The following is an 11980-nucleotide window of genomic DNA, read 5'->3' as shown; positions in this document are numbered from 1 at the left end:
TGATGGACATTTGTATTATGTTAATTGTTATAACTAATTCCCAGTGGTGCCTGGGAAATAGGACCATTTGGAAGTCTTCATGCTTGCCTGCTGTTTACCCAAAGACTGAATTGTGGAGAGACCCTGGGGATATCTCAGATGTACTTAAGGTTTCATGCAGAGGTAATCATAGGGGCTGAAATTCCTGAATATGATGTTGGACTTTGGACAATAATTATGGGCTAAATTCCACAATTACAAAGCTCAAGTCTCTAACATGAATCTGATCTCACAATTGTACCAATGCCCCATGTCTCTTTTAACCAATGTTATCTCTCTTTTAAAAAAAAAAAAATTAAAATAATAAAGATTCCAGTTAAGAGGGTCCAGCACTATTTCACCAGCCAGATCTGATCAGAGTTCACATTGGAGTCTAATATACCAGGAGAAAAAGAGTTAAGTCCATTTACGAGTAAAGAGATGGAGCAACCTGTCCCTGATCTGTTTGGTCCTCACTCCGTAGATGATGGGATTTAACATAGGGGGTACCAGGAGGTACATGTTAGCAATGAGAATTTGGAAATGCAGGGGCACATTGTGGCTAAACCGGTGTGTGATGGAGGAGAAGAGAGTTGGGATGTAAAAGGCTAAGATGACACAAACATGGGAGCTACAGGTCCCAAAAGTCTTGAGCCGGGCGTCCTTTGTGGGGAGACGGAAGATGGCCCTGAGGATCTGGGTATAGGACACGGTGATAAAAAGCACATCTATGCCAATCACAAAGAATGCCACAGAGAGGCTGTAGTAACTACTGATGCGGATGTCAGCGCAGGCCAGCTTCACCACAGCTATGTGCTCACAAAATGAGTGAGGGATGATGTTGGTTCTGCAATATGGCCACTGCCTCGCCAGCAAGGGATAAGGAAGTATGAGAAGGCCACCTCGCAGCCCCACAGCCAGGCCAGTCTTCACCACCATAGGGTTTGTTAGGATGTTGAAATGTCTCAGAGGATCACAGATGGCCACATAGCGATCAAAAGCCATGGCCAGAAATATCCCGGACTCTATTGCTGAGAAACAATGAATAAAGTACAGCTGGGTGAGGCAGGCATAAAAACTGATATCTCTGGAATTGAACCAGAAGATGCTCAGCATTTTGGGAAGAATGGATGTAGACAAGACCATATCACTGACAGCCAGCATGCAGAGGAAATAATACATGGGCTCATGGAGGCTCGGCTCCCTCTTTACAATGAACATAATGGCGAAGTTCCCCAAAATGGCTATGATATACATGGCACAGAAGGGGATGGACATCCAGATATGGGCTGCCTCCAGGCCAGGAATGCCCAGCAGGATGAAGGTGGAAGGGTTGGTGAAGTTGGTTGTATTGGAATCTGACATGGAGTAGGAAAGAAGGAGTCCAACTACGAAGGAGGACAGTGTCACCCGCATAAACTTCTGGTTCCCCAGACTTCCTTTGTGTGTCCAGATTGCAGGATGATGGTCCCAGTTCAAAGCCTGTTCAGACAGACAATGTTAATATGAGACACTTCATGCACTACTGGAGACATCTCTCCTTGGTGGAACAGATTGTTTGCTCTTCATAAACTGAACTTTATCATTATTTAGAGAAATGAATAATGAACAACCAATGCTACTAATGCTTGTTCCATGATGGACAGAGCTCCATACATCAGTAATTCCTGTCTGTTTTTGTGTGAAAATTTCAGAGGCTCAGCTGGAAATACAAGTATGGATACTGTTTATGCTTCATTTTGCCTTAGCGCAATGAAATCCAGGCTAGAGAGTCCAGATATTAGGGTGTTCCCCTTTCACTCTCTTGCTCAAAAATCTGAGAGAGGCAAACGTGTAACAGGGGGAAACAAGCCAACTAGAACACACGTCAAGGAAAAGAACTGAGAGACATTAACAGCAGTTTCGTGAAACAACCCACTTGTTCTCATTATTCCCAAAGACTATGTTTGTGTGCCTAAAGAATGGGATAGAGGTTAAAATGCTCAAAATGTGTGCTTGCTTGACAAAGGGTTAACAGGCACAAAACAGACAAAAAAACACTCCAGATCCACAAACCAGTTAGTCAACATTTTAATGGAGTGGACCATTCTGTTAATGACTTAAGAGTATGCATGTTATGGAAAAAAAAAATCACACCACTGTTCAAAGGGAAACAGCCAAGCTGTCTTTTATATTCAAATTTGGCACATTAACATGTGGTTTGAACCGGGATGGGAATTTTCTGAGTCACTATAGGGGCTCATCTGCATACTTGGCTTAATTTAATTCTTGACCTTCCTCCCCTGCACCACTCTCTGATTTGCTCACCTTGATCATTTTTTTTCTGATTTGTCCTCCTAGATTACTGTTTGTGCTTCTCTGTGCCTTATATTGAGTCTGTGCTAGTATGACTATGGTCTGAAGAAGTGGGTCTGTCCCACAAAAGCTCACCTAATAAATAATTGTGCTAGTCTTTAAAGTGCTACTTAACTGCTTTTTGTTTTGATAGTATATAGACTAGCACAGTTCCCTCTCTGTTACTATTCAAAGTTAACAATGCAACTGATCACACACAAATCACCAGACAGAGAAGAGTTCTCATTTAATAATATTTTCAGGTACTTGGTGCTTCAAAAGGGCTAATTCCTCAATACTGAGGTAAATTATCAGCAGCTGTAGGGTGAAAATTTTCAATTACTATTATGATTCATGTTAAGACCCCCTTTTCATCATTCCTAAATGACATGGGCTGGTATGGCAACGAAGGGTCCTGTGGCACCTTATAGACTAACAGAAAAGTTTAGAGCATGAGCTTTCATGAGTTAACTCACTTCTTCAGTTAACTCACTTCTTCTGCCAGCATCTGAAGAAGTGAGTTAACTCACGAAAGCTCATGCTCTAAACTTTTCTGTTAGTCTATAAGGTGCCACAGGACCCTTCGTTGCTCTACAGATCCAGACTAACACGGCTACCCCTCTGATACTTGATGGTCTGTTATGAGGCCTAACGATCTCCCAACAAGTATCATGGCCCATAGGCAGTCAGTGTTCATGAAAATGTGCTATCTCTGCCCTTTATCATACCCTACAGGCCTCAGCAAGGCCACAAACAGAAACGGTGCCTTAGAGTCTGAAAGAGAGGTAACTACTCCAGCAGCAGCTACGTTCAATATCTCAGAACTAGGCTAGAAGAACATTTTCTTTCTCTCTCTCTCTCTCTACCCAAACACCTCCCACTGTTCATTCCGGGCTCTTAGGGTGTGTCTACATTTTCATTCCTCTTTTGAAAGAGGTATGCAAAAGGGGTAAATCAAAAATGCAAATGACATATAAATTTGTATATTTGACACCTCATTTGCATATTCTAATTTTGAAAGAGCTTCTTTCAAAAGAAGAAAGCCACCGTAGACGCTGCTCTTTCAAAGGTAAACCCCATTTTCAAAAGAATCCTTCTTCCCTTTATTTAATGGGAAGAAGGATTCTTTCGAAGATGGGGTTTACTTTCGAAAAAGCAGTGTTTATACTGGCTTTCTTCTTTCGAAAGAAGCTCTTTTGAAATTAGAATATTGAAATGAGGTGTCAAATATACAAATGTGTGTCTCATTTGCATTTTCAATTTACCTCATTTGCATAGCTCTTTCAAAAGAGGAATGCAAATGTAGATGCACCCCTAGAGATATAAACAAAGTATAGCACAATCAGCATGCTTGCCATTTACCTTTCCTGTTTTTGCTTTAAGTCCCAAGATATGCATCACTGGATCATACCTATCTGGGAGGAATCACCACTACTCCCTTGAACTCAGAATTAGAATTCCATGCTTGCATTGTTTAATTAAATTGTTAAAAAGTAGTATCTATGTATTAGATAAAAGTTATTTGAGCTATGGGCAGATTCAGTTGTGTAACCTGTTAGATTGTTGGCTTACTGTGCTCATTTCATCTTGCTGCTAGATTATCAGGGGCTCAGGCTCTCCCATCCCTTTGCTTCTCTCTCCCCATATAATCAATTGTAACTAATTGCTTGACAGTAGCCCAATGAGCCTAATTAGTGAAGTAGCACTCCACCAGGGCTGGTGTAATAAACTCTCCTGCTTTCTTCATACCTGGAGTCCAGACTTTTGTTTCCAACAGCAACACTGATAATTTTAGAGATTTTTTAGAGAACAAAAGTGATAATGAAATGTGGGAGTTGTTTAAGAAGAGTCAATAAGATAGCAAATAAGCTGTGATTCCACAGTTAAGAACTGGACTATTTTGGCTCAAAAACTGATTGAGTGGGATATGAAAGGTGGCGAGTTGGCAGTGTGAGCAATATATAAAAATGGGAAGAAATGGGAAGAGAGAACGAGCCATACAAATGGGAGTGATGGAAGTTGATTAGGAACATTAGGGATGTTGTGTCCAAAATATAGCATTTGGAAAGAACTATTCGTATAACCTTGGGGGAGGAAACGTTGTTGAGTCCATCAGGGATCAAAAGAAATGTTAAACAGCAGAGACCGGAGAACCTTAGAATTACAGACATGGAGTTTCAAACTGCCTGAAGAGAAGTGCCTCCTCTCCAAACTAAACAAAACCCAAACCAAACAATGCATGGAAATGCAGGGAGGCTGAGTGTGAAACAGACACTTGTAGAAATATGAAGGGAAAGCTTAAAAATGTTTTGACAGTCATAGGAAACAGTGCAGAAGCTGGTAAGAGGTTATTTTTTGAATATTCTGGGAATAGAATTAATGCCAGGCAGTACCATGGTTTATCAAAAAATAAGTCTTGTAAAATAAGGCTATTTTCATTCTTAATGAGAGTACACATTTGTTTGGTGAAGGGAACCCTGGAGATGCCTTAGATTTCAATTTCTCTGAGGTATTTGATTTAGTCAGAGACAACTTTCAGTTATAAAAAAGAACACTGTGAGGTATCAGTAGACCACAATTTGAATATGTTCTGGACTTGATGCTATTCAATATTGTTCTCCTCAGTGACCTGGAAGTAGATAGGAAAGTCAGTGAAGAACAAATCTGTAGACAAACACATGATTGCCAGAGTGGTTGCAACGAGGATTCCTGGGCAGTGTACTTATTGATCTGGAATGGTTGGTGAGTATGACCCATGCAAATACAATGTTTCAATACAGTCACATGCAAAATTATCTTCTGGCAGCAGGGAAGGCAGCTCCAACCCACAGCCTACAGTACTGAGCTGTGGCACGCAAGGAACATGAAAAGGATTTAATGGTCACTCTGGAAAACAACTCATTGCGAGCTCTTAGTGCATTGCTGGGGCCAAATATGTGATGCAGTCCTTGGATTTAAAAGTATGGGAATTATGTAGCAGGGGAAAGGCTGTATGTCTGCACATGCTATTGGTGCAACTTACCACATCCAGTCCAGAGGGCCACATTTCCAAAATGAGGTTGAAAAATATCAGAGAGCGTGTAGGCTTTTTGTTGTGGTAAATAAAGGAAATGTAGTTTTTCCTTGCATTAGTGGGGACATACCGTTCAAGTCCCAGCAGAGGATAGTACCAAACTGTAAGGTTCTGGTTAGGCCTCAGTGACAGAGATGTGCCCAGTTTTAGTCACCTGGAGAGGATCCAGAGGTGAGAGGAAATGTGAACAAAGGGATAGAATTCAAGTCATAGGAGCAAAGGCTGAAGGAACTAGGTATGTTTAGTCTGGAAAAGAGGACTTTAAGGAAGACTTAGCAATCTTCAGATACCTGGAACACTGACATTGAAAAGTTGGAGAAAAGTAGCTATCTCTTGTTGCAGAGAGATGGACAATAGGCAAAAAGGTCAGACCACAGCCAAGCAAATTTAGATGGGAAAATAACTACCTACTCCTAAAATCAGATGGATAATGACTCAGGTGCATTGGGAAATTGTGAAAGCTCATTCGATGGCTGTTGTCCGCAGAAGCTAGATAGCCATCTGTCTTTAAGGGTTTAGATACAACAAATCCTGTATCCTGCCAGGGGGTTAGCCAAGCTGACCTTGTAGGTCTTCCAACACTGCAGTTTGGAATCTAAAATTCTATGAGATACAAGCCTTGCAGAGACCAGGCCTTAGTTACGCACAAGTCATTGGGTACAACACAGGGGTTACTGGGTAAACTGAAATGGCCTGTGTTATATGGGATGTCACACTGGATGATCTAATGGTCCCTTCAGAACTGAAAACTTGTGACTCTATCAATAGAGAAAATTGATCAGGAATTTATATTAACTGTGTCTCACAACCCACAGACAAGAGAACCTATCAATGCCACTAAATGTCTGAACATACAGACCAAGAAAAACAATAGCACATCTGTGGGCTGTGGGATCTCCTTTGCATAAGCAGCATTGCAGCAAAGAAATCTTACTGGGATTCACAAATGGATTGGTCATTGTAGATGGACCTGGAGTCACTACATACTTTCGCTCAAAGCTGTCAGCATGTTCACTTCACAGACATGATTTTCAGTTGCTATAAGTTTGCCAAAATGTTAAGTGTTTCGACTGAAATTTCCCATGCTGAATGCCTCTAAGACTAAGAGGTGGGGGAAAGCCGATTGGTGCGGGGGAGCACGTGGATCGGACGGAGACTTCTCTTACACGAGGCTCCATAGATAGGGATTCCCTAGAAGTTAGTCAGATAGGGAACGTGGGAAATAATATATGGGCAAGATCAGATGTGAAACAATCGCATATAAAAAAATCCAACGCGTCCGTGAAAGGCGGACATATAAATAGTGGTAGTTTTTTAAAGTGCTTTTACACAAATGCTAGGAGTCTGTCTAATAAGATGGGTGAACTGGAGTACCTCATATCAAAGGAGGAAGTTGACATAATAGGCATCACAGAAACATGGTGAAATGAGGACAATCAGTGGGACACTATCATACCGGGATATAAATTATATCGGAAAGACAGAACAGGTTGTGCGGGTGGCGGAGTGGTACTATATGTGAAGGATAATATAGAATCAAATGAAACAAAAATCCTAAAGGAATCAAAATGTTCCATAGAATCATTATGGATAACAGTTCATTCCTCTAATATGAATATGGCATTAGGAATATATTACCGACCACCTAACCAGGACAGTGATAGTGATGCTGAAATGTTAAGGGAGATTAAAGAGGCTATCACAATAAAAAACACAGTAATAATAGGAGATTTCAATTATCCCCATATTGATTGGGTACATGTCACCTCAGGACGGGATTCAGAGATTAAATTTCTTGATGCCTTAAATGACTGCTTCTTGGAGCAGCTAGTACAGGAACCCACAAGGGGAGAATCAATTCTCGATCTAGTCCTGACTGGAACGCAGGATCTGGTCCAAGAGGTAACTGTTACTGGACCACTTGGAAATAGTGACAACAATATAATAACTTTTAATATTCCTGTGTTGGGAAGAACACCGCAGCGGTCAAACACTCTGGCATTTAATTTCAAAGAGGGGAATTACACTAAAATGAAGAAGCTAGTTAAACAGAAACTAAAAGGTAGAGTAACTAAACTAAAATCCGTGGAAGCTGCATGGAAACTGTTTAAAGACACCATACTAGAGGCCCAACTTAAATGTATACCCCAAATAAAAAAACACGGTAAGAGACCTAACAAAGAACCACCATGGCTTAACAGCCATGTTAAAAAGGCAGTGAGAGAGAAAAGGGCAGCTTTTAAAAAGTGGAAGTCAAATCCTAGTGAGGAAAATAGAAAGGAACATAAACACTCCCAAATTAAGTGTCATAATGTAGTAAGAAAAGCCAAAAAAGATTTTCAGGAACAGCTAGCCAAAAATTCAAAAAATGATAGTAAAATGTTTTTTAAATACATTAGAAGCAGGAAGCCCGCTAAAAAATCAGTGGGGGCCTTGGACGATAAAGATATAAAAGGAGCGATCAAGGAAGACAGTGCCATTGCGGAGCGATTAAATGATTTCTTTGCGTCAGTCTTCACGGCTGAGGATGTTACAGAGGTTCCTAAATCTGAGCCAGCCTTTTTAGGTGACAGATCTGAGGAACTCTCCCAGATGGAAGTGACATTAGAGGAGGTTTTGGAGTTAATTGATAAGCTGAATAGTAACAAATCTCCAGGACCAGACGGTATTCACCCAAGGGTTCTGAAAGAACTCAAATGTGAAATTGCAGAGTTATTAACAGTGGTTTGTACCCTATCATTTAAATCCACTTCAGTACCCAATGACTGGAAGATGGCCAATATAACGCCAATATTTTAAAAAGGCTCCAGAGGAGACCCTGGCAATTATAGACCGATAAATCTAACATCAGTACCAGGCAAATCAGTAGAAACACTAGTAAAGAATAAAATTGCAAGGCACGTAGAAGAGCACGAATTGTTGGGCAAAAGTCAGCATGGTTTCTGCAGAGGGAAGTCGTGTCTAACTAATGTATTAGAATTCTTTGAAGGGGTTAATAAACATGCGGACAAGGGGCACCCAGTGGACATAATATACCTAGATTTCCAGAAAGCCTTTGACACGGTCCACACCAAAGGCTTTTATGTAAATTAGGCGGTCATGGGATAGGAGGCAAGATCCTTTCATGGATCGGGAATTGGTTAAAAGACAGAAAACAAAGGGTTGGAATAAATGGTAAATTTTCACACTGGAGCGGGGTAACTAGTGGTGTTCCCCAGGGGTCAGTCCTGGGACGGATCCTGTTCAACTTGTTCATCAATGATCTAGAAAATGAGGTAAGCAGCGAGGTGGCAAAGTTTGCAGATGACACCAAGTTGTTCAGGACAGTCAAAAGCAAAAGGGATTGTGAAGAACTACAAAAAGATCTCAGCAAACTGAGGGATTGGGCAGCAAAATGGCAAATGAAATTTAATGTGGGTAAGTGTAAGGTAATGCACATTGGAAAAAATAACCCAATTACACGTACAACAAGATGGGGTCAAATTTAGCTACGACAGATCAGGAAAGGGATCTTGGAGTTATAGTGGATAGTTCTCTGAAGACATCCACGCAGTGTGCAGCGGCAGTTAGTAAAGCAAATAGGATGTTAGGAATTATTAAAAAAGGGATAGATAATAAGACAAAAGATATCATACTTCCCCTATATAAAACTATGGTACGCCCACATCTTGAGTACTGTGTGCAGATGTGGTCTCCTCACCTCAAAAAAGATATATTGGCATTAGAAAAGGTTCAGAAAAGGGCGACTAAGATGATTAGGGGTTTGGAACGGGTCCCATATGGGGAGAGGCTAAAGAGACTGGGACTTTTCAGTCTGGAAAAGAGGCAATTGAGGGGCGATATGATAGAGGTATATAAAATCATGAATGGTGTGGAGAAAGTGAATATAGAAAAAATATTTACCTTTTCCCATAATACAAGAACTAGGGGACACCAAATGAAATTGATGGGTAGTAGGTTCAAAACTAATAAAAGGAAATTTTTCTTCACACAGCGCACAGTGAACCTGTGGAAGTCCTTGCCGGAGGAGGCTGTGAAGGCCAGGACTCTATTAGGGTTTAAAAAAGAGCTCGATAAATTTTTGCAGGTTAGGTCCATAAATGGCTATTAGCCAGGGGTAAAGTATGGTGCCCTAGCCTTCAGTACAAGGACAGGAGGTGGATGGCAGGAGATAAATCACTTGATCATTGTCTTCTGTTCTCCTTCTCTGGGGCACCTGGCATTGGCCACTGTCGGCAGACGGGATACTGGGCTGGATGGACCTTTGGTCTGACCGAGTATGGCTGTTCTTATGTTCTTATGTCTCCATGGAAATGAATCTTTTTTTGTTTGCTTATTTATTTTTTGAAAGTTTCAGGAATAAGGATTTAGCCAGTTTCTCAGGTGAAGCTAGCAGGGACAGATTTGTAGAATCATACAACTTGGAAGAGACCTCAGGAGGTCATCAAATCCATACCCCTATCCTCATGGCAGGACCAAGCACCATCTATATAATCCCTTTTAGATATTTATCTAACCTGTTCTCAAAGATCTCCAATTCTGGAGATTCTACAACCACCTCTAGCAATTTATTCCAGTAATTACCCACCCTGGCAGGAAAAATTTCCTGAAGTCCAACCTAAGACTCCCTTGCTGCAATTTAAGCCCATTGCTTCATGTTCTATTTTCATGAGATTTAGTCCATGATGAAATAGTTTTATGGCTCTTCCAGTGAGAATTGCTAAGATCTCCCTGCTTTCCAGCAGATAAAAGTTAGGTAATGTCCCACCTGTGAACAGCTAGATCCTTGACATGCATGGGGAGAATGAAACAGCCTGTGTGAACTAACACACAGTAAACGACTGAGGTTTTTACTCAGTTCTTCCTCCAAAGGGAATGTTCCCTCGTTGGACCTGAGCAAAGGAGGGGCCACTGTCTCTGTATCTGGCCTTTCACCGTACGCCTGCTTAGACCTTTCATATGGAGGGAGCTACTGTGTCACTGAAATGCAGCTGCCCTGAGGCTGAAGGCCATCTGCCAGTGGGGAAAAAAGTCCAGAGAGACATTTTCACACATCATAGAAGAAAAAATCTGACCCCCCCACCACACACATATACTCACTTTTCCTCTGTGGCAATGGACCTGGGATATTTAGTGGCTGTGCAGATCAAAAGATGTCAGAGATTTCATTACGAACCCATCACACCCTTGTTGCATTGCTCATGTTGAACAGGTGAGCTGCTCAGCAGGGGACGGGTACCTGTAAATCCTGAGACAGAAGTGTCTTCCCTGGGAATCCCCCCCTCGGGCAGCTGTGTCCCACATCTCTCTCAGCTCTTCACCTGCATTGGCATCCCGCTCTGAGAGCTGACACAATTGTGTGCGTCTTTTATTACATAGCTCTGTGCAGTCCCTGGGGGATTTGCTCAGCCTCTGGAGGAGAAGCAGCATCTGGATGCAAACCAGCTGGACACCAGAGACACTCTAGCTAAAGCCTCTGTTTCCATGGCTGTGCTTCTGTGCTGTTTATCCAGCTTGAGGAGTATGCATGAATCAAAGCACCTTCCCGAAGGCAGATGAGAACTCCTGAGCTCTGTGCTGAGGAATAGAGGAATTAATTGCTCAGTATGCGTTTAAAACATGCAGTCGGTTAGTTGGTGAAACATGATTTCCCTTTACAAAGGAACATGTTCAATCCCGCCCCCACCCCAAATATCTTCATCCATGTTAGAAAATATAGATTTCAACTTAGCCACTAGTTAACTAGTTTGCCCACGAGTGAAGTTTCCCTTGCCAGCTTGTAATTGACTGGCCAGGTCTGGAGGTCTTTTTTTAAAAAAAACTGGACTCACGGTAGCTCTCCTCCAGTCTTTGGGAACTCAGGCTGATTTAAATGGCAGGTTACAGGCCATGGTTAGGAATTCTGCAGTTTCACATGTGAGTCCCTTCAGAGCTCTTGGGTGAATGTCATCTCGTCCCAGTGACTGGTTACTGTTTAATATAGCAATTTTTTTCCAACACATCCTCTAATAACACCTCAGTCAAGGTTTTCACAAGCATATCAGCATCAAAGCCCTGAAATTCAGGGCCTGGGTAGAAATACCCCCTATCGTTCTTCTCTCTATCCTCAAGAGACTGGGGGGTGGGTGACCACCTCAGGGTGGTCAGTTACACAGCTCCCTCTCAAAGCCTAAGCCAGAGGTTGGGTGTCTGCCTGCACTACTACTGAACCAGCCATTCTGTCCTGGGCATTCGTAACCCAGTGAGGCGATATTACTGTGCTCCCACTATTCCTCCCCCCATTTTTTCTCTCTGGGCCCCCTCTAGGCCCCCTTGTATGCTCTTCAGAGGACTGTCTCCTGCTCAGCCATGTGGAGCTGACAGCTAGCGGCTTGGACAGTTGTCTCACTGACCAGTTTATATGTGGCAGGTTTGCAGGGAAGAGCTGGAATGGCAGTGTCACTGACAGGCAGTGCCCTCTCCTCCCTCATCAAGGAGACACTGTTTTCAGCTTCTCAACAGGATCTGGACTTCCCCAACCCATCTGGGGAATGCAACAGCAGCTGTTAAGCACTG

At 42.2% G+C, this 11980-nt stretch overlaps 1 protein-coding gene across 2 annotated transcripts; it reads right to left on the bottom strand.

Annotated features, from left to right (window-relative positions):
• Positions 1-435: 435 nt before the first annotated feature.
• Positions 436-4351, bottom strand: LOC142002087 (olfactory receptor 52K2-like). 2 transcript variants are annotated; one of them, XM_074977924.1, is made up of 2 exons: positions 4345-4351; positions 436-1406 (listed from the first exon to the last, which is right to left on the bottom strand). In XM_074977924.1, exons 1-2 carry the CDS (start codon positions 4349-4351, stop codon positions 436-438), a joined length of 978 nt encoding a protein of 325 aa, XP_074834025.1. The 2 variants fall into 2 exon arrangements, with proteins under 2 accessions (XP_074834025.1, XP_074834020.1); XM_074977919.1 differs by lacking the exon at positions 4345-4351 and having other exon boundaries at positions 436-1434.
• Between the last annotated feature and the right edge of the window lie 7629 nt (positions 4352-11980).

This window comes from Carettochelys insculpta, chromosome 1 (assembly GCF_033958435.1).
Source record: "Carettochelys insculpta isolate YL-2023 chromosome 1, ASM3395843v1, whole genome shotgun sequence".
Lineage (NCBI taxonomy): Eukaryota > Metazoa > Chordata > Testudines > Carettochelyidae > Carettochelys > Carettochelys insculpta.
This window is presented reverse-complemented; position numbering and strand designations above follow the sequence as displayed.

Bases quoted from the DNA above. Each gene is read 5' to 3' on its own strand.
- LOC142002087 (XM_074977919.1), bottom strand. From the start codon at position 1,434: ATGCGGGTGACACTGTCCTCCTTCGTAGTTGGACTCCTTCTTTCCTAC.